This window comes from Syngnathus typhle, linkage group LG3 (genome assembly GCF_033458585.1).
Source record: "Syngnathus typhle isolate RoL2023-S1 ecotype Sweden linkage group LG3, RoL_Styp_1.0, whole genome shotgun sequence".
Lineage (NCBI taxonomy): Eukaryota > Metazoa > Chordata > Actinopteri > Syngnathiformes > Syngnathidae > Syngnathus > Syngnathus typhle.
Genome location: NC_083740.1, coordinates 1,376,803 through 1,398,158, shown reverse-complemented (window position 1 = coordinate 1,398,158; position 21,356 = coordinate 1,376,803). Strand labels below are relative to the sequence as shown.

The 21,356-nt window shown below is 48.7% G+C and overlaps 3 protein-coding genes across 3 annotated transcripts; 2 read left to right on the top strand and 1 right to left on the bottom strand.

Annotated features, from left to right (window-relative positions):
- Window positions 1-3,553: 3,553 nt before the first annotated feature.
- frg1 (FSHD region gene 1) lies at window positions 3,554-5,770 on the top strand. Its single transcript, XM_061273567.1, has 9 exons — window positions 3,554-3,698; window positions 4,039-4,106; window positions 4,200-4,322; window positions 4,446-4,503; window positions 4,579-4,693; window positions 4,783-4,887; window positions 4,964-5,055; window positions 5,488-5,598; window positions 5,685-5,770. The coding sequence occupies exons 1-9, from the start codon at window positions 3,643-3,645 to the stop codon at window positions 5,719-5,721; spliced, it is 765 nt and encodes a 254-aa protein (XP_061129551.1). The 5' UTR covers window positions 3,554-3,642; the 3' UTR covers window positions 5,722-5,770.
- Window positions 5,771-6,313: 543 nt separating this feature from the next.
- Window positions 6,314-10,872, top strand: asah1b (N-acylsphingosine amidohydrolase (acid ceramidase) 1b). Its single transcript, XM_061273566.1, has 14 exons — window positions 6,314-6,475; window positions 6,545-6,591; window positions 6,975-7,065; window positions 7,148-7,234; window positions 7,305-7,383; window positions 7,472-7,546; window positions 7,648-7,693; window positions 7,832-7,976; window positions 8,048-8,102; window positions 8,189-8,270; window positions 8,438-8,569; window positions 10,039-10,162; window positions 10,355-10,411; window positions 10,489-10,872. The coding sequence occupies exons 1-14, from the start codon at window positions 6,407-6,409 to the stop codon at window positions 10,576-10,578; spliced, it is 1,179 nt and encodes a 392-aa protein (XP_061129550.1). The 5' UTR covers window positions 6,314-6,406; the 3' UTR covers window positions 10,579-10,872.
- Window positions 10,634-21,311, bottom strand: pcm1 (pericentriolar material 1). The gene is given in 38 exon segments (XM_061273564.1): window positions 10,634-10,918; window positions 10,991-11,106; window positions 11,170-11,259; window positions 11,333-11,538; window positions 11,812-12,045; window positions 12,140-12,257; window positions 12,331-12,588; window positions 12,670-12,804; window positions 12,873-12,983; window positions 12,986-13,167; window positions 13,236-13,341; window positions 13,423-13,554; window positions 13,623-13,795; window positions 13,927-13,983; window positions 14,126-14,281; window positions 14,373-14,704; window positions 14,775-14,964; window positions 15,082-15,158; window positions 15,238-15,383; window positions 15,465-15,708; window positions 15,793-15,975; window positions 16,049-16,224; window positions 16,300-16,476; window positions 16,560-16,689; window positions 16,768-16,916; window positions 16,991-17,199; window positions 17,277-17,428; window positions 17,527-17,730; window positions 17,918-18,053; window positions 18,123-18,396; window positions 18,502-18,611; window positions 18,715-18,904; window positions 18,976-19,092; window positions 19,174-19,344; window positions 19,704-20,027; window positions 20,092-20,328; window positions 20,450-20,561; window positions 21,283-21,311. Coding segments are annotated over 37 exon segments (6,108 nt in total). The 5' UTR covers window positions 20,546-20,561; window positions 21,283-21,311; the 3' UTR covers window positions 10,634-10,908.
- Between the last annotated feature and the right edge of the window lie 45 nt (window positions 21,312-21,356).

Here is a 21,356-nt window from a genome sequence, read left to right as displayed (position 1 = left end):
AAACTATGAAAAAAAACCGCGACTTATAGTCCGAAAATTACGGTACTCAAACGCAGACGGGGGCAGGCATCCGTTCGGTCCACAACATGAAGCGCATTTGAGATGTTCTGGAGAGATTCAGCCCAGCTCGGCGGTGCGACAGATAGCGCAACGGAGGGCACAAGCCATCATTTTCATCACTCCGCCGACGCACTTTTTTATCGACGCTGTGCATACGCTAATAAACGAAGAGTTACGGCGCAGTAAAAAAAAAAAAAAACTGGCGGGTAAACAAGCAACCCGGGCAAAAATACGCCGCGAGTCAACCTTGAGGAGAGGCGCTGGTGCAGCGCGGCCGTTAACAGTCGTGACATTAATTAACACGACGCCGCCAATCATGTCGGCCATCTGTTTTGATCGCGCACGCCGTCGGGGGGGGGAACTCACTCGCTCGTGCGACAAAGATGCTCCAATTTTGATGACGCCTGCTTCCTGCTGGGTAACAAACTGACAAACATTTGGTTCTTGTTCAAATTCATGCAACTCGTCATTAAATATTTTCCTTCTTCATCCGCCGGCTGCAAGTGCCTCGCATCGTAATTGCCGGCGACCCTCGTGGGCCGTGACGCCATTGGCCGCTCGGCGGCCCCCGCGGGCGTCCTTTGGGCAAGGTCCCGACAGGTTACCGCAACTACGGTACGTGGCGGGAATATTCGCAAGCGACGCCGGCGGCCTTCCATTGATTTGTCCGCGATGGCTCAGGACGAATGGTCGACCATGAGTCTGGCTTCAAAGTCGTCGTTATCAATCTGACTCTCGTTTAACGTGTAAACGCATGACCAAGGGCATACACAGAAGAGTATAAACAAGAAGAGAAAAAAGAAAGGAACAGCCTTGGAGAGAGTCTCGGCCAGCTCACATTTAAAATTGGAGCTTCTATAAAAAAATATAAATATGTAATGACAAAGACTCACCAGTTGATGGCGACGTATCCTTGGTCACTTTGTCAGTAAGCCGGTTGGGTAGTCAGTAATTAATCAGGAATGCCTGCTTCCAGGCATTAATCGGCGATGGATTTTTGATCAATCCTTTGAGTGATTGCTTTGACAAACTTTTGAGCCTCGCCAGAGGTCTCTACGCTCCGGCTCGCTCGCTCGCTCTTTCCGTCTGTCCCTCTCGAGTGCTATTGTTTACCACCACATTAACTGGATTTCTTCTTTCCCCCGAATTTGGCAAAATTGACGATGAACAACAAGGAACATTAATCGTCTCGGCTTTGGACTTTAATTAGCGTCTAATTATTTTCCAACTGTTCTTTGAGCCGGGTCGATTAGCCGGCGCGCTAGGAATCCTCAAACGGCCATTTTCGCTCATTTGCTTTTTTACGAGGCAACCGCCGACCACGTTGAATGTTCAACGTGGCTGGCCTTGTTGTTCATATCACTTTTGACAAGCGGGACACCTCTTTGGAATTGGAAAACGCTAGCTGGGACTATTTTGTTTTACAAACTATACGTATGACCACAAGGACTCGTCTGGGTTATGCAAATAGCTTTTGAGCACCTCGTGTTATGCTCGTCCTAAACGCTGATCATGCGCTCGTCTGTCTACGTACTTGTTTGTGTCGGCGCAGTTGTCCACCAGATGGCTGGCGGTGATCATGATGATGACGACGCTGATGATGAAGATGATGATGAGCAGCAGCGGCGGCAGCAGCAGCGTGTCAGTGTCACTGGGATTCAAGTGTCTGCATTATGGATGGAAAAAGCAGCTTAAAAATACACTGAAGCCTTTTTCAATTATTCACGCTTTTCTCATCAAGGCTTTTTGATGGCACCAAGTCAACAAAATTAGCCTGTTACGGGGGGGAGTGGTTCTGTCTGTGTCATGCAGATGAAAACAACGAACCAAGCCGGCATGTAATGTCACAATCGGGCAAAATTCTGAATGGTTTGCTTAAAGACCCATTTAATGAAGCAGGCACCTCGCAAAAGATTTGATTTAACCGGCAAACCCCCAAAGGATTTCATTTAATTCCTTAATTGATTTTAATAGGTGAATTTAACACCTGATTGGTGGACGGCCTCAGAGACCAAAACGATTTGTACACAAGCAATTAAAAAGTCCATTTTGTAGAATATGTTGCCTTTAAACCACGAATGTGTCTTAATAATGCATTTAAAATGACTTACTGCCATTAAGGATTTAGATGACTGTAAAAAAAAAAAGGAAAAAGGAAGTCTGCCTACTGTAGCTTGCTCTTAAAACGCCACATTGGCAAATGTGTCCATACTGCCACCTAGTGGTAGCCTGCGCAACTACAGGTTTTTCAGGAGTCACGTGCTGGGGAGTGGTTAGCATGTCTGCTTCACAGTCATAAAGCACTGCGTTCGATTCCTCACGCCCGATAAAAATGAATTAAAGTTGTATTCAACACCCTAACTCATTACATTTTGGTGAACGTGTCCTGTAATTAATTGAGAAAATGGATGAATGTGTCATCGCAACAAAGTAGCTTTACGCAATATTGACTCATGAGAAAGACTTTTATTAGCCCTTCCTATTAACATTATTCAAGTGTATTATTAACATGGCTATTAGCCTGGCTCACCTCTCCTTCTACGTGAGAATCATGTGAAAATGTGAGTCAGTATTTGCGTAAAGTAATTGAACCCATTAACGGGCGACAAAATGCGAGCTAATTACCGTAATGAGCTTTGTAGGAACTTAATTAGCAACACCCCCTGCGGGGATTGCTGTAGATTATGAACATTATTCTCTGTTGTATCGAGAACTTTCTTCATGTCACTTTTGTTTTGTTGGACTAAAAATGAGCTCTTAGATTGTAACATGGAGGTCAACCTTGATGGTTTTCACGGCGGAGTGGAGCTCACTATTGCTCAGCTTCGCGGAGCTTCGCCTGGGCAAATGGAGCGTGGTGCATGCTGTCATTGCGGAGGACAAGTTGCCCTGCTGCTTATTGGAAGAAAGGAGCTTACAGAAGAGGATTTACACCTGTGATGTGCTGCTGCATGCTATAGTAAATCCCATTTTGACATTTGACATGAACAAAAAAAAGACGGGATTATCAACTGTACTGAAATGTTTCAAAGAGAGTTTGATGTATGTTTAATTATTAGAGAGAGCGAGAGATAAAATCAACCATGGTTGAGATTCTCATTGAAAGAATTGGAAATTTGAGGATTTATAAGGCAGACAAAACAGGGTCATTGGTGGCATGAAATAGATTGTATTCACCATCTATGTGCTCTTTTAACAAACTTGTCTGCTACAAAAAAAAGAAAAAAAAGAGTTGTTGTTGTTTATTCTACTGGTCTAAATACCAATCCATCAATTTTCTGACAGTGGGCACAATGTAAACATGTAGGCAATGTGGAGGGAGAAAAAGAAAAAGATAAATTATATTGACTATACATTAGACTTAATAATCATAAACATACATAAAGTGATAATGGCAACACAGCAAGTTATCTTAACTTACTATTGTATTGCTATAAATTGCAATTTCGACGCTTAAAAAAAAAAAGTCAATATCGAAAATGACTGTGCCTCCGCGGCCGCCGTAGTTGTTGTCAAACTTCCGTTTCCGCCTACGTACCCGTGCTAGCGTGCTACTTTGCTAATTTTCTCATTTCTTACGCGATGGCTGAGTATTCCCGTGTTAAATCGACCAAATTGGTTCTGAAGGGACAAAATAAGTAAGTCAAGAAATCGCTGGTGAAGAATAGAGCGAGCTGGCTCAAAGTTACGAATTCGAAATGGCTTTAGCGATTTGTGCTAATTGCTAACAGGGTTAAAGTTGTAGCCAGTAGGATAAACAATATTTATTTAGCATGTTTTACATGTCACTGGAAATCTTCTGAACATTCAGCGTGCATGCCAAACCGTGTTAAAACGTGACCGTGATGACAAATTGAATTTGCTGCATTCAGCATTGATAATTAGGGATGCACGATTAAAATCGACTTGGTTCATTTTTAGGACGGCTATGATTTTATTTCTTGTGTTGTGATAAACAATTCCAATTTTCTTTCACAGGAAAAAGAGGAAGGACAAAAGTAAGAAGCGAAAGGCAGAAGATGACGAATCCAAACTAGATGTTGTCGGTCTGTGCGAGTTCTGCTTGTTTGTTATTATTCCGCAGTACTGATGTGTCGCATACAATCGTATTTTAATAACTAGAAATTCCCTGTCAACAGGCAATTGGTGGGCCGTCCGCCATTTTGGCGACATCGTGGGTACGGTGGCCATCGAGATGCATAACAATTCGTACATCCATGCGTTGGACACGGGGCTTTTCACGGTCGGCGCACCGCACCCAGGTGAGACAGCGCTTTTGCTTAAGTCGACGCACAAACTGATTCGGAGATAGAGCCTCATTTGGTGCTGCTGTTTGGGTTAGTAACAGGGTACCAACAAATTCATGTTTATGGGTTTCGTTTCAGAGGACGAAGGACCGGACCCCCCCGAACAGTTCACTGCGGTCAAACTCTCCGATAACAGGTGCCGAAAATCTCGCAAAGCTACTCTGACGGATGATAAACGGAATCTTCATTCTTTGTCGTTGGCTGGTTCAAGGATAGCCTTGAAGTCGGGCTACGGGAAGTACGTGGGCCTCAACGCGGACAACCTGGTGGTGGGCCGAGCCGATGCCATCGGATCCCGGGAACAGTGGGAGCCCGTTTTTCAAGAGGTAGCTAACAACAACAAACCGGCTAAGTGTAGCTTCGCCTTGCGAGAGCTGCCGTCAACATAATACGGTTTCGTTTCCTTTTGGATCAGGGTAGGACGGCGCTCCTGGCGGCCAACAGCTGCTTCATCTCGTACAGCGAGAGCGGCGACATCGAGGCCACCAGCAAGACGGCGGGCGACGGCGAGATGCTAAAGGTGAGGCGCGATCATTGTCCTTCCATCGCAACCCTCGCGAGAGCCGACAACGTAACGAGCGTCTGCGCGATTGCAGATCCGTTCGTGCGCGGATCGAGACCCGAAACCGAAAGATGACCTCGCCGACGAGGACAGAGGCAACGTCAAGTCCTGCGAGCTCAGTTACGTGTAAGTACAGTGGACATTCACAAAGTGTGTTTTTACAGTTTGGTTTTAAAAGCGCTGTTTCAGGTCCAACTGTATCCCGGTCCAAATTCCTCTTTTACTTGCTGGTCAGCTGACTCGACACGGCCTCTTGATTTGCGTCTGACTAAGACTTGGATTCACTGCTGTGCATGTCAGCACATTTTCTCCTTCTGCTCATTACTTTGCTTCACTGTTAAGTCCACACAAACATTTTGCAGAGTACAACTAAGGATACATTTCATTCCAAGCTGATAGCATTTGATTATAACAGAGAGTCGTCAAATAAATCCTCTGTGGTTTTTTATCAAATGCTATAAATAGTGTCATTTGTTTGTTGTTATGATGGAAAAGGGGCAACTTTCAAAACTTTTTGCAATGATTTCTTTTTTCTTACATGAAAATCTGATTTGACAGGAAGAAGTTTCAAAGTTTCCAGGACCGTCGCCTGCGGCTGAACGAGGAGGAGCCGGCCTTGTTGAAGAAAGCCAGAGTAGACGGGAAGTTTCACGAGGCTTTGCTCGACAGGTACCGCCCGAACAAACGCAAACGTCGCTTCATTCACTTGTATTTGTGATGCGTGTCATGAGAATGGCATATCTTTATCATTACAGGAGGAGCAAAATGAAAGCGGATCGATACTGCAAGTGAACTGTTTTATTTTGTTGTTGTTTTCCACCAATAAATGTTTTCATTTGTGTATCGTGCATAATTTATATTATTTATATATATTTATGCAAATATATCTCTTTTAGAGGAATGGCTTTTTCATAGATCACATTTTGATGAAAGGTGTGTGTACAGGTCTAAATATTCATTTCAATTTTAAATTCAGATTATTTTAATAGCCTACACTCATCTTGACGAGAACTTGTTTCAACTGTATGTAGAGCGAGATGTAAGTTTTAATTAATACGTATCTATCTATCTGCTCGTGTAGCCAAAACAATTTAGGATTTTGATCACCACTTTTTAAACAAATGATAACGATTAACCAGTGTGGGAGTGTTTTAGTCACATGTCGCAACCGAAAACAAAGCAACTTCACCAAACACTTCCGCATGGAAGAAACCATCGAAGTTTTTTTTTTTAATATATAATATCTACTCAATTTTACTCAAAAATACCAGTTGAATTCATAAACTAATAGATTTCAACATGTCAAAACAAAATACAACCGCCTTTCCCCGTCATTTTGAGTAACAAAACATGAATTAACATTTGGCGACTTCCGAGTTTCCCCCCGCCCCACGATGGAACATAAGTCGGCTCCGTCTGACAAGGAAAACAGTAGCAGTCCTCTCGAGTCATTTCAAAACATTTTGTATTCTACAAAATGGCCCGCTATCTTTCGCTGATTTTAGCTGCTTTAAGCGCAGTCGCGTCGTCACAGTTTGTACCGCCGGTAAGTGACATTGTCTCATTGAGGGCGTGTGAAGAAACCGTGTCATTCCGCGTATGTATTTAATTGCAGTATACAGAAGACTGTCGAACGGGAATGTATCCGCCGAGTGGGCCTACGTAAGTCAAATTAGCGTGCTAATGTTTTTGTCTTGCTCGTGTTTTGTGCTCTGGCCGTGGTGCGTTCAAGTCTGCCTCGTTGCGCACAGTTTCAAATTTGCTCTCATTTTTATGCAAACGAGAAATGGAAAATGGGATTTACAATCGAGTGTATAAACAATTTAGAGCTACCAGAAGTTAATGTTTTAGTATTGAGTCAACGCAAAATGATTTGAAGAGAGGGAGAGCAAGAGAAATTTCAGTTTAATTTAATTTAGCAATAAGTCACTTTGATTCTAAAAAAAAAAAATCGATAGCAGAAAAATTAGTACAATAATGAATTAATTATTGTGAATTATTCAAATATTAAAAACTGATGACGTTAAATCCCAATTGAAATGTAGGTTTCGAGGCGCTGTGAGCTGGTACGCTGTGGACTTGGACTTGCCGCCAAAGGACAGATGGACAGCTGTGATCACCGACAAAAAGGCGGAGGTGTATATTTTCATCACTATTATTATCGTTATTATTATTGTTGCTATTTTTGTCTGTCTCACGTTTCTCATTGCGATGCAAGTTGGTGAGCATGATTCAGGCCGTGCGAGACTTGGCCAACGCTTTGGTTCCCGGCGGGAAGCTCATCGAGCTGGTGGACCTCGCTCTGGTGAGTCACTTATCTTTTTTTTTTTAATGATTTCTTTTATCATATGAATCTGTTTTTGTATCACATGCAGCCTTTGGTTGCCAACACGCTCCCGTACCCGTTCGGTGACGAAATGAAAGGAATAGCAGCCGCGTCGGGAGTTCCTCTCGGTAAGCGCTCGCTCCCGGGGTCACTTTATTAGGTACACTAAATTGTTTATTTCTGCCATTTCTTTGTAATGATTAATTTTTTTTGTAGGCGAGGTGGTCCTGTTTAACATCTTTTACGAGGTGTTTACCGTTTGCACCTCAGTGGTTGCGGAGGACGCAAAAGGTCAGTCAGCTCCTAAATCAAACTTTTTTTTTTTTTAGTCCTGCCATGGACAAATTATATTTACAAAAATCTATAAATGAAATGAATTTTTGTGTTGATAGGAAACCTCTTGCATGGTCGCAACCTGGATTTTGGTTTGTTTATGGGGTAAGAGCGCTGCTGCCATTTTACATTTGCGACAAATCAATGATTGTGCCCCACAAAATCTGCACTTGAAGCTAGAACCACATTTTCTTTCGGGGGTGGCGACATTTAGATGGATGTGTGCATGTGTGTGTGTGTCAGATGGGACGTGAAGAACAAGTCTTGGGTCATGAGCGAGCAGCTAAAATCGATCGTCATCAACGTGGACTTCAAGAGGAACAACCGCACCGTTTTCAAATCGACCAACTTTGCCGGTTACGTGGGCATGCTGACCGGCATCAAGCCTGTAAATTCATCGACACGCCGACTTTTGATATCAACTGTATCGATCTGATCATATGTCGTCTCCTTTCTTAGAAAACGTTCACCCTCACCATGAATGAACGCTTCAGTCTGGATGGAGGATATATCGGTGAGTCGCTTTTCTCGTAGGAGTCTAATTTTTTTCGGAGAATTTGTTTTCATTTCGCACGAACGCTTTGTTCTCGAGTCGAGCAGGCATCCTGGAGTGGATCCTGGGAAAGCGAGACGGTTTCTGGATGAGCTTCCTTACTCGTTCCGTACTGGAAAACGCAACCAGGTATTTCAATTTCTGAAGCTAGTTTGACTTCGCAATTTTGTAGACACGTCTATCATCAGTCGATCTCGAAAAAGTCTCAACACAAACTAGTTTGAAGTCGAATTCTAGGACTATTTTAGCCATTTTCAAAAATGACTGTAGTGTTATTGCCTCTGATTGCGATGTAGCTACGAGCAGGCCAAGTTTGAGCTGGCTCAGACGAAGCTTCTGGCTCCCGCCTACTTCATCCTGGGAGGAAACAGCACGGGGCAAGGTTGCATCATCACCAGATCCAGACTCACCAGTCTGGACGTCCTCGAGTAAGAGTCACGCCATCTTTTAGAAATGACTTGCTTGCATTTGGTTAGGACTTTTGATATTTTATATACACTAAGGTTCAAAAGTTTGGGGTCACAAAATTGTTTGGGTGACCCCAAACTTTTGAACGGTAGTGTAAATATTATTGTATATAACTGATAATAAAATATTATGAATTAAATATTATAAATTGTTTTATATTTGTAGAAGATTATATATAATCTATGAATATAAGTATACATATATTATAAGATTTTTTACACAGAAGATTATATATATATAATCTATAAATAATTATCTAAATTATCTAAATAAATATATACACCCAAACAATTTTGTGACCCCAAACTTTTGAACGGTAGTGTATATTTTTGAGGGGAAAATTACAACTTGACAAATGCTACTTTATTTATGGCAGATTTGCACTTTTTTGTGTTATTTACATTTTCCTCCTGAAAATGTTTTTAATTTCTAACTGAAAATGTCCAACTTAACTCTTGAAGACAAGCCCCCTTCTACGTGTTAAATAATGACTTGAAGCGGCCCCATGTTAATTTTTATTTCGTGTCGAAACCTAGAAATGTATTTAGTGTAGCTTGGGCTATCGTCGAAAGAAAGAACTGCGACTTCACAACAAACTTAGTAACATCAACGGGAAGTGAGAATCGCGTCAAATTGGGGAAGTTTTCGGACGCGCAAGCATTAATGCTAAAGTTATTTCACAATTCCTTAGCCAACAATTGAAGACAGAAAATAAGTTTAATTAGTGACATTAACGGGAAGTGAGAATCGCGTCAAATTGGGGAAGTTGCTGCGGTGTTTACGGACGCACTAGCGCTAATGCTAACGCTGCTAATTCAATGCTATTTCACAATTCCATTGGAAGTCGGAAAGTAAATTTAACAAAAAAGGTGACTTACCAGCTGTGGAAGAAGTTCTGGAAATGTCCTCGTTGAAGTCTGTGTCCTTCGGTGTTTGAAATGTCCGCTTCTGTTGGAATTGAGAAAAATGATCATGTTTTCCTCGCACGTCAGTGTACATAACAGCTAGTCGTCTTGATATTGTTTTATATTATTCAAAAAACTTTAAATTAGAAAAAGAAAACACCTTACTTATCAACACGACGTACGTCTGGCGTCATTTCGTTCCAATCGATTTCGCGCCGCTTGTGATGACGTAGGACGCCAAGTGGTCTATTACGGGAGGGAGGGGGGGTACTTATTATTATCTTTTAATTATAATTGATTATTTTATTTATTAATTATTTTTGAACAACTTTGATTTGTTCGGTCGAGATGAAAAAAAAATGAACTTGCGTTGTTGCTCTTGTAAAACAATTGATTGCGCAACAAATGACAGCACGAAGCGCATGACCGACGGAGCGTTTGTCAACTGATTAAAATCCACCCCCAGTGTGTCACGCTGCTTTTTTTTTTTTCTTCTTCTTTCTGTGCCTCGCTTTGCTTTTTAGGATCGATCTAAAGCTGGGCCGCTGGTTCGTTTTGGAAACCAACTACGACCACTGGAAGGAGCCGCTGTTCCTGGACGACCGCCGGACACCCGCCGTCAAGTGCATGAACCAAACGTCGCAAGCTGTGAGGAAAACGACATTTTACGTTACAAAACTAATGTTGACCTTTTTGTTATTTTGCCCTTTACCAAATTTTAAGTCAGGTTTTCCTCATTAGGTTTAAACTACAAATTTAAAGTCATACCTGACTTTTTCTCCTTTTTTTTTTTTTTTGCACATTGCAATAGTTCCAAGTCTTGTGCCTTTGTTTTGACAGAACGTGTCCCTGAAGACGCTGTACGATGTCCTGTCCACTAAGCCCGTCCTCAACAAGGTGAGTGGTGACATCATCGGATTTTGATCGTGTCTCAAATTTGCCATTCTGATTTTTTTATTCTTGACACCCGGCAGTTGACGACATACACCACGCTGATGCAAGTGTCGTCGGGCACGCTGGAGTCGTACGTTCGCGACTGCCCCAGCCCCTGCATGCCCTGGTGAAGCAACCCAACCCAACCCGCCACTGACTACGAGGGAAAAAATGACAACTTCAGCCTTTATTAAAACACCCAACATTTTATTTAAAACGTAACAGTCCTGACATGGAAAGTCCATTTATAGAACACAAACAGAAAGCATTTGAACTTGTCAGCAGTGTTGACTTGTAACCCACCCCACACCCGACACACAAACTTCATTGATTCACTAAAATCAAATTGACCAACTCATGTGTGTGCAGTACAGCTTATAGAACTACAGTATTGGTTAAAGTATCATTAAAATGAATGAATTGAAGATGGTGCAAAACCTACATGAGTGGAGCGGACTTATTCAGAAGATTCTGAAACGCGCCAAAAAAAAAAGAAAAATTACAATTCTGTTCTTTACACGACACCTCACACGAAAATCTAACCTGGTTCCTTCAGGTGGGTCATCGTTCCCCACCAGCACCGGTTCCGCGTCGGCAAGGATTTCCGCGCGTAGGTCGTTGTTCCGCTGCTCGTCCACAATCCTCCTCTGCAGCTCCTCCTGTCGGCCAAGCCGTCCGTCAAACGGCTCCGTTTGCATTTGTCGCCTTTTTGCCGATTTTACCTGGCTGGTGACGGGCAGCTGCAAAGGAAGCTCGTCCACCCGCACAAAGTCGTCCTCGTCCGACGTCCTCTGGCTGCTGTTGCCGGTTTCCTGCAAGTCCAGTTGATGTCTGAAAACGTCTGCCGTCGTGAGACGTTTCCACGAAGCCTTTCTTCGTACTTACGTCGACATTGATCATGACGGGGGATTCGGTGTCGGGGGTGCCGGTGGCGTTGGAGTCTTTCAGGGCCGTGTGGACTTGAGAGCTTCTGACGCTTTCCCCGGCCGCAGCGGCGGCGCCAACTGCGTCCTCCTCTTCATCGCACTTGGGACTTACCGCCTCAGCGGGTTCTTCTTCAGTCGAAGCGAAATCTGCCAGCTCGCTGCCCTCTGGTGGGAGAAAGGATGCAAAATGAAAGATGCGCTAATGACCGCGTGACGAATATAAACGTCCTTCGTTGTGAAATATTACGACGCGTGATGCGATATAATGGACTATCCAGTGTTTACACAACAGCAATATGTTCAATACCATTTTTTGTCAATTACATTAAAAAAAATTACTTAAATGACTTCAAAATCAATGTGACCAGGAATGATGTATTGCAAGAAGAATAAACGCCAACTCGTGGGGAAGAAAGAAGTTTACGGAGGCACACCCACCGTTGGCGTTGGCTGGTTTCAGGTCCGTTTCTTTGGTTTCATCCTGCGTAAAGATGCAAGCCACCTCTGGCGCGGCCTGCAGGGGCGTCTCCGCGTCGGCGGGCGCGGCCTGCAGGGACGTCTCCACGTCGGCGGGCGCGGCCTCAAACTCCTCAGGCTCTTGCTCGTCGTCGTGGTTCTCATCCTCGCCGCTGCCGTAGTTGTTCAGGGCTTGGCTCTCTGCTATCGAAAGACCTCCGCAAGACATTGCAGAGTTAAAAGCTGACAAGGACTGGAGAGATCATTTTAAACTTCATATATCTAATATTTCCAGCCGTTTTCCACTCACTGATGGATAGCGGCATCGTATGACCGTCGGCCTCGTCATTGCAGTTTTTCGGATCGTCAGGGAGAGGCGGAGAAGGAGGGGGAGGAGGGAGAACCTCTTGCTCGCTGTCATCTTTATCCTACGACGGAGAAAGTTCAAAGTGGCGCTCGCTCGCTCGGCTGGGAAAGTGACGCCGTGTTAATGTCACGAACCGATTTGCGGACCTTGTCTTCATCGGAAGAGGCTGACGCGTTCACTTGGAGCGCTGTGCTCTCCTGATTCGGGGAATCCGTTTGCTCCGCTCGGTCCGTCCGCGGCCGGCTTTCCGTGGAGACGGCGGCAATGCCGCTGTCCAAGTCCTGCATGAGTCGGAAAAAGGCCAGTTCGTTGAAGAGGATGTCCGAGACCTCCACCAGGAGGTCCTCGCCGCAGTCCTTCAGGGTTTGGCCCAGGAAGCGACTGAGGGAATGCTAGAGAGAGCGAAAAAAAAAAACATTAAACACGACAGCTCTGCCCTGTTCGTCACGGCAACCAAATGGAAAGCGCGTTACCTGCAGGATGCCGCCGAGCTGCCGGTGGAAGAAGCGCACAAACTCCTTGCTCTCGTCCTTCTGCCGCGTGAGCTCCAGGACCTTGCGGCGCAGAATGGTCACCAGCCGCAGCGTCCACACCTCGTGCATGTTGTCCTACGCAGAAGGAGCCGGCGGCTCTTCACGAGTGCACCTTTTGACATTGCAAAGTCTGCCGGTGCTACCTTAAGGAAGGGAATGACCGCGCTCATGATGTCCTTGATTTGACGATTGAGCTTGGTGGTGTCGATCTGAGGAGCGTGCACGTCGCCGGAGGCACCACCTTCTGCTCACAAGCGGGAGCAGAAACATTTTCAAAAGAGCAACTCGAAAGATCAACGATTACGGCGTCGGACGTACCGTCCGTGGCTTCGGCAGCAGCGGCTTCAACATTGGAGAGGTCCGAGTCGGCTTTCTGCTTTATGCGCTCGTACTGGCGCATCCTGGCCAAAGCTTTGTCCAAGTGGATGACCGTGTTGCCTGTGCGGTCAAACCCGACATTGTTTTGCTTGTTCGCCCGTTGCGGGCGGGCGGGCGGTAGGGCGTACCCAGATCGTCCTTGGAGAACGGATCCAGGTTGCTCGAAGACAAGGTGCTGTCATTCCCCACCGACTCCATGTCGTCTCGCTTCCTCGAGGTCTTCTCCGGCGCTTCCTAAAGATACACAACCGACTCGTGTTGAAGCCATCGACCGGTACAAAATAAAGCGAGGCGGCGAGGGAAGGCGACTTTTACCGCCTCGCTGACGGTGGAGCTCTCGCTGGGCGTCAGTTCGGACTGAGAGCCGCCGGTGGCCCAAGACGCCGCACCCAGGGGGGACATCTCCTGGGAGGCGCTTTTCTCTGCCAGGTGCCTGCTCACTAAGTCCTGGAGGATCCAGCCAAACAATCGGATCCCCCCCTTCCATGACTCGCTTTCGGGTTAGGCGTGCTCACCTGCAGGGAATAGAGCGCCCTCTGCCGCAGGTAGTCGGTGTTGAGCAGCTGCAGCTCGTGGAAGAGCTCAATGAGGAAGTGAGGCCGCGACTCGTTGTGGGATATCAGCGTGGCCACCTCGGAGTAGATGGTCTCCCTCAGCGCCTCGAACAAGGAGAAGTCGCTGCTGGCGTCTGCCGGGACAGCCGAAACCTTTTGTCAGAGCTCCGGTCGCAAACGCCGGCGGGTCGCGTGTGGCCCGTGCGTGGGTGAGGTGGGGTGGTGCTGGTGTGGGAGGGGGGCGTCATGCGTGTGGCGACTTTACCTGCAGCTTCTGTGCATGCAATTCGGTTAGAGAGGAAGGGTGTTCTCCAAGCATAGGCTGTCAGTAGGATAAATGAGCACAATGAAAGGCGAACGTGACAAAGGACGTCTTCAAAAGCGACGCAAGCCGTGAAAAGAGTCGCGGCCAAACAAGCAAGCGAAAGCGGAGGGCCCGACAAGCGCTTTTCTTTTTGTCGTACCAGAGGAGATGTCGTTGGGTCTGTTGCCCGGCGTCTTTTTGCTGTTCAGTTTCTCCTGCGTGAGTTTGTCCAACAGATGCTGGTCCTTGTGACGGGCCGACGCTGCCCTCTCTTGGTCCAAGTCGGCCGTGCTGCTCAGGCTGTCGCTCTCCGGACCTGGGAGTGGTGGAAAGCCAAGGAAGAGCGGCACAATGTTTGGTGGATGTTTTTGCGGACCGTCCCTCACATCATGATTGAAACATTGTACCTCCATTGTTCTTGTGGGCTCCTTTGCCGCGCCTGCGCCGGCTTTTGCTGCGGGAGGCCAGGTTGGCCTGGGCCGAGGCCTTGCGTCCGCTTTTAAAGGTCTTGGTGACGGTGGTGGGGTCGGCGCGGTCGGGCAAACTGCTGAAACTCGCCTCCGACTCCCGCTCGCACTCGGTCCAGGGGCTGCGGCGCCACTGCTGCGGCGGCGGCGGCAGCGGGGAGAACAAGAGAGAAGAGAAGGAAGGGGCCCGTTCTCCTGTCGGAGGCGGCTGATGTGGCACGGCGTTGTTCGGGACGTGGTGGTTGTTGTTGTTGTTGCTCCAGCCCGTGGCTCTAAAAGGAAGTCAGATGAAGCGCGCGGAATGAACCGCGACGCGGCCGTTCCAGAATCGGCGAGCCCTACCGTCTGTCGGGAGTCGCGTTAAGAGGCGAGCGCTGGAGCGGAGGCGGGAAACTCATGTACTCTGTTTTGATGGAGGTGTTGGGGTCCGCGTGCTGCTTCTGCTGGTTGGGGCTCGCGTGGGTGGCGCCACTTGCCGCACCTTGAGGGAAGTCTCCCATGGGGGCGGGGAAGAGAGAGAACGGGCCGAATCCTGGAAAAAGAAAAATTAGGAAATTGAATACCACATCGAAGACAATTTACCTGTCTCACTTCCATTTTCCATTTGCAAATTAAATGTATTTGGAAATAAAAAATGACGGGTGCTAACCTGCAGCCGCCGGGGAAGCCTGCTGTCGCATTTGACGTTGTGGCTGCTGCAGGAGCTCGTTCAGCACCTGCTTGAGTCTGGAAGAGCGCGGACGGGCGACGGGTGAAGCCAGGCTCCGCGGTGACGGACAATTTTCCATTGATTTTTTTTTTTTACCTTTGCACATTGGTTTGCTGCCAGGCCAGCTGCGTGTAGCACTGGTTGAGCTGGTGCATGAGCAGGTGGACCTGCGGCGACGCGGGGTCGTTGGGCAAGGCGCCGTACGAGCCCGTCATCAAGCTCTGCAGCATGTACGACAGCATCTTGGGAAGACACATTGCGTTGCGATTTCTTGTCCGCTCGCGTCGGCAACCTTTCGCGCGCGACCCGAGGCGAGCGGCAACCTGCTGGTCCTGCAGCAGCGTCTGACACATGTTGGTGCTGAAGTCCAGCTGCCTCTGCAGCTGGCCGATCTGCTCCTGCCAATGGGAGGAGCCCTCGGTCGCCGAGAGCGCAGAGGCCCAGCAGAGGTTCTCCTGACGTCTGGCGCTCGCAGGCTGGCTCGCCGATCGGTCGGCGCCTCTGGGTGGCGGCGCTGGCTGTTGCTGCTTGGACCCGCAGGAAAAGGATGCCGAAGGCTTCGGGTTACTGTCGAAGGAGAGCAACGGAAGTTGAACCTTTATGCTACGACGCAGACAAAAGGAAAATATCCTGATAAGACTCTGGACTGACCATTCTTGGTTCTTCATCTTGGTGTAGACGGGTTGGATCGTGCTGCCGCTAGGGAAGACCGGGCCGTCGTCGACAGAGCAGCTCTCGGAGCTGTCCTCTTCCTCGCTGCTGTGCTCGGAGCTGGAGTCGCCGTCCTCGTCTTGGTCCAGGTTGCAGGGAGTGGAGCCCCAGGTGGCCATCGTCCTGACAACGCCAACACCAGCAAACAAATCTGAGCTCTTTTCATTGAGTTCCATTTCTGCGATGGGCTTGATACCTTTCATCGCGGCTTTCGGCGAGCTGGGAGGGACCCGGCTGCTCCTCGGTCCCGCAGGGGGAGTCGGCGACGCCGCGGCGCCTCTGATGCTCGGCCATCAGGGACTCCAGTTGCTTGCGCCGCTGCCGCAGGTCATCCCGCGCCACCTGGTGGCGACGCATCTCTGACCAAAGCTGCTGGCGACGCAAGAAGGGCAAGTGGGCTTGAAAGGTTCTTTCCACCTGGAGCGGGTTTTTTTTGCCTGTTGCTACCTCATTGTCGGGGACTGAAGCGGCAGCAGCTTCGGGAGCGGTGGGATTGAGCACGGCCGGGCTGCTTCTGGCCGCCGCCGCCGAGGAGGAGGAAGGCTGCACGACGGCCGGCGTGGAAGCTGCGGCCGGGATCTTCCAAACTAAACTCTGCTCGCTCACTTGGCTGGACAGTGATGACTGGGAAAAACAAACAAGACGCCATATTCTGAAATGTGATGATCATGTCTGTCAGCAATAACACTACATTTGAGGAGAGGTACCTGCAAGTCTGGACACGTCAACTGGAGGTCCTGGATCTTGTCCTGGATCTCGCCGAGCATCTGCCGCTCCTTGTGGAGCTGCTTGAGCGCCTGCTTCTGTTGACGGAGCTTCTCTTTGTAGATCTTCTCCCTGTTGTTGAGTCACGTCAAGAGAGGCAAGGAAGAAAAGCGGAGGTGCGTGGGGGATGACTTGGACCAATCCACATACCTGGCCTTGCTGTAGAAAGCCACATCTGATCCACAGGGATCCTGTTGGGGTCCGGCAACTGGTGGGCCCCCCGCACTCACTCTCGTGTTATTCTGCTGTTGGTGCAAACTTTCCTCCTCGTTGGCCGTGTTGGCGTCTGTGTCGTCGCTCTGGACGCAAGGGACAAACACTTGTCAAAATACGAAGACATTTTTGCGAACGTGGACATTGTTGATATTACCACCTGGACCATGGCGACAAGGTCCTGGAGCTGGCGTAGCTTCTGCTTGGCTTTCTGCTGGTGAAGCCCCTGGGAGAAGCCCGCCTCGCTGGCCAGGCTGCTGCCTGACCTGGAGCCAGACGCTCCTTCGGGGTGGGCGCCGGCGCCTTCATTATTGAGACCGTCCTCATCCTTCACCCAATTGTAGGCCGTGTCACGGTTGTACTGGCACTCTGCAGGGGCGGGCGGAGGAGCCAAAACCGGGTCAAATACACAGTGAAAAGTGGCACAAGTGTGCGCGTGTGCGTACCAATGGCTGAGGGGATATTAAAGCTGCGAAGGTTGCCCGCCGAGCGGTTGTTGATCTCCGTGTTGAGTCGACTGTCGCGATTGTTTGCGCCGCCGGCGCAGCGGTTGGCGACGCTGTTCAAGTCGCCCCAGTGGCCGCTGCGCTGCGAGTTCCTAAGCGCGCGAGGCAAGGGTTGAAATTTCACACGCGTGTGACATTCGAGCCGGAGTACAAAAGCCTCCCTCCCGTGAGACACAAAGCCACGACGGACCTGATGTTGGCGGGGGGCTGGCGATTGTCCTGCTCATAGTCAAACATGGCCTCCAGCACGGAGCCGTCCTCCGTCTCCTCTTCGTCTTCCTCGTCCTCCTTGACATTTTCATTCACCGCGTCCACCATCATGTCTGACGTCTGCTGGAAGTACTGCACTAATTCCCGAAGCTCGTTAAGGCGCTTGTGGACCTCTTTCAGCTTCCTATTTGTGGGCAAGATGAAATAAAAAAAAAAAATCTCATTTAACTAAAGGTCAAATGGAAGGCAAATATGGAATGGCTTTGCAACAAGTGACCAAGCATTTGATGACAAATATTTTATTTGAATAAATCATTTGGCTTTCGTCTAGTTTTGGGGGGAAAAAAAACCTACCGTGTTTTTGTGGTTACCTGAGTTTGTCTGTGGAGTTGGCAGCGTCTGCGTGTTGCGGGAGCAAGGGTTGAAAGGGAGCGGCTGCCGCGACTGCGTTTGAGCAATCTGACGAGCCGCCTGTGCTCAAACTGCGCCGCGTTGACAACGCTCCACCTGAAAAAGAAGAAAAAAATGTTTGCATACCCAAAGCGGCTTTAATCACCTGAAGTTTTCATTCCTTACAATAGTTGTTGTTGAGCGTCTGGTCTCTGAGGGAGTGCAGTTCGTGTAAGATCTTGTCCATGGTTTCCTTTTTGTCTTGGAGCTCCTGGAGCTTGGTGAGTTTGGCGCTGGCGGCCGTCGCCCCGCCGTCAAGGCCACCGTGGGGCCCGGAGGCCGAGTGGAGTACAGGCCTGTGCTCAGGGGGGCCAAAGGCCGGGGGGCCCCGGGACCAGCTGACTTCTCTGGAGAGGGAGAGGCTCTCTGCCTGACGTCGGTTGTCGGGCACCGACTTGCTCTATTGGTGGGACAATATGAACAATTCCGTTTTAAAGACTCCCAAGTCAGCCAAGGCACGAGTCGTCGTGTGCACGCCCGCCCGCCCGCTTGTGACCTGACGTACCTGAGAGTCTTGCAGTTGGTTGTGGAAGCGCTGGATCAAATCGTTGAGCTCGTCGTTGAGCTCCGATGTGATGCTCAGCCCCGACACGCTGCCCGTGGTTTCTGGAACCACTCAAAGACACGACAACAAAAATCCAACATTCTGCCATTTGTAGAGGCGGGCCGCTAGGGGGCGCTATTGCAGTGAAAATAACAATCCCGCTTGTGGTCTCACCTGCCGCATCCTCGATGACTGTGAGCGCCCGCTCGGCACTGTGCTGCATGGCCAGCAGAGCCTCCTGGCGGCCTTGCAGGGCCCTGAGCTGATCCTGCTGCTCCAGCATCTTCTTCAGCAGCTCGTGCTGCTTGCGAAAGTTCTCCAGTTCTTCCTTCAGGTCTCGCATGGACGGGTCGGCCCATTCGCCCTGCAACGACGTTCGCATTTCCCAACAAATCCGACACACCGACCCGGAGGAGTATTTGCGAGGAGGCGTACGGCTGCGTTCGAAGCATCCGAAGACCTCACGTCGACGTTGAGTGAGGCGCTCTCCCCCAAGGAGCCGGAGCCCACAGCGGAATCCTGCGTCCTACCGTCCTCCTCGTTCTCCCGAGCCTGCGGCATCAGCAGAGGCGACGCTTGCCCAAGTTCTCCACAGACGAAAAGGTACTTTGCCATACAAAGCAGAAGACCCACCAGCATTTTCTGCAGGAAGCGCAGGTAGGACTTCTCCTGCTCCTTGAGGTGCTCGATGAGATGGGAGAGGCGCTCCACGTTGGCCGGCACATCGTTCCTCTCCAGCAGGTCGTCGCGCATGGAGCTGGCCTTACAAATGTACTCGCGGATCTGCATCAGCTTGCTTACCAGCTGCACGACAACATTTCGGGGGTAATGGTGTTAAAAAGAGTGAGACGGAGCGAAAACCTCGGTGGCCAGAGCGGGTCGCAATCACGAGAAGAAGAAGCAACTGCAGCAGGCAACCAGAGTGGCGTATTTATAAACTGCCCTAAATACAGCCCTGCCTCACTTTCATCCTACTTTCTTCTCTCAGTCGTGATGCTTAATCCTATTCTCAAATACACATGATCACCAGGGGCTGTAAATTAAAATGGATTGATTCGATTTAAAAAAAATGCTTTCATTTCTATCCCTTCAGCTAAATACAGGAATTTACTTCAAATTGAAAAAAAGAACCAAAAATGCTGATGCGGCAAAACAAGTCATACCAAGCTGCTGACAACTTCTCCTTCCTCGCCGTCTGAGCGCGCTGCCGTCGCCATCGCTGCCGATCTGTCTCGTGGCCTCGTTGCCGTTTCCTTGGGGGTAGCCCCGGAGCTGAAGTCATCCCTCGCTGCTGGACTCTGCTTGCTGGTTACCTTGACGACGGCGGCGGGAGTGGAAGGAGCAGAGGTGGCGGGTAGGAGCAGCTCCTTGCTCTTGTTGGTGTTGACGTGCAGCGGGACCAAGTTGTAAGGTTTCTTATTCTCCGCCATTAGCTGCCGCTGGTTGTTGGCGGCTGTCACGCGGCCCTGGGAGTCGCTACCGATGCTCTGTGAAGAAGAATTTGAAAAAGAAGTTAAAAGTCATCACCTGCATGAAGGTAATCCTGTTCACCTCATCCAAGTCAGAGAAATTGATCCTCTGGTGGATCTTGTCCAGCTCCGCCTGGTCCGGGACGGAGCGTTGGCTGGTGTATTTGACGTGGGCGGTCTTGCGGCGAACGCCCCACGGGGTGGAACTGGGCGAAATGTCGTTGGTTAGGCGGCTTTGCGCCACCAAGGAAGCTGACAGCTTTCTTTTATTTTTCTCTGATGAGCGGTTCGGCTTCTTCTGCTGTGTCCCACTCCAGTCCTGAAATGTCACAAGCAATCATCGATATTAACATGTACAACGAGAAAAAATGTCTGCTAGGTACACAAACGTGCACAATTGTGCTTCAAATGTAGTTTGGACTTATTTAGTGTGGTTTTACCATGTTGTTGAGTCGGTCCTCCAAGCTAGCGTTGGTGACGCTCCAGTTGTGCAGCTCGTCCGCGCTGTCATCCAAAGGAGCGCCTCCGGTTGCCATGTTACCACCCACTTAGCTGAAAACAACAACAAAAATGGCATTAAGTTTAGTTTATAAACCAACCCGAGACTCCAACCACCTTCGGTGTTTAACTGCCACCCCCTCGACGTTTTCACACGGGCCGAGCTACATGACTCGCTTTCTCCAAGTTGACCCGCTTGCAGTTAGGCAGGCGTTCAAACGGCTCTGAAACGGCGTCATAAAAGGGAACGCAAGAAAGAGCCAACCGACACGCAGAGCCTTGTCAAAGCGAACGGCCACGAACGATGAAAGGCCGATAAACTACTGCTGGAAATGCGGACATGTTATCTCGCGGGAGGGGAGGGGGGGTGCGCAACTTTGAAGTGGTTCCGAGCCCCGGGAATCACCATGGCAACGTCCCCACGACCCTGGTTATGTAGCTTCTGAGTAGTCGAGCATCGGGCTCACCTCACGAAAACAAAGTTTGTGCAAAGTAATATTAGAATAAATGGCTGTAAAGGCTAATGACGTCACTTGTGTGCGAATGAAATGTGTGTGAGGGTGGGGGTGGGGTTACCTGGCTAATGCTACTGTTAGCATCTTGCCATTAACGCCAACTATCTCCCAAAACTATAATCCAGGTCAACTAAAGCCACCTGACCAAGTACGGTAGAAATAATCCAAAATAAATGAATTCGCACTGTTTTCTGGTCCTTAGCGTGTGGGTAAACTGTTAGCTAACTTGTTGGATCAAAGTGAATTAATATAATAATTACCGTAGCTTTAGAAGTTGTGCTTCGTTGGATCCATGGGGAAAATGCCTATGCTGTCAATCACGTGTTTTTTTTTC

Coding starts and splice junctions, on each gene's coding strand:
- asah1b (XM_061273566.1), top strand. CDS start 6,407: ATGGCCCGCTATCTTTCGCTGATTTTAGCTGCTTTAAGCGCAGTCGCG. Junction 7,694..7,831: donor GATTTTGGTTTGTTTATGGG/GTAAGAGCGCTG, acceptor TGTGTGTGTCAG/ATGGGACGTGAAGAACAAGT. Junction 8,103..8,188: donor TCTGGATGGAGGATATATCG/GTGAGTCGCTTT, acceptor CGAGTCGAGCAG/GCATCCTGGAGTGGATCCTG.
- frg1 (XM_061273567.1), top strand. CDS start 3,643: ATGGCTGAGTATTCCCGTGTTAAATCGACCAAATTGGTTCTGAAGGGA. Junction 4,694..4,782: donor GGGAGCCCGTTTTTCAAGAG/GTAGCTAACAAC, acceptor CTTTTGGATCAG/GGTAGGACGGCGCTCCTGGC. Junction 4,888..4,963: donor GCGACGGCGAGATGCTAAAG/GTGAGGCGCGAT, acceptor GCGCGATTGCAG/ATCCGTTCGTGCGCGGATCG.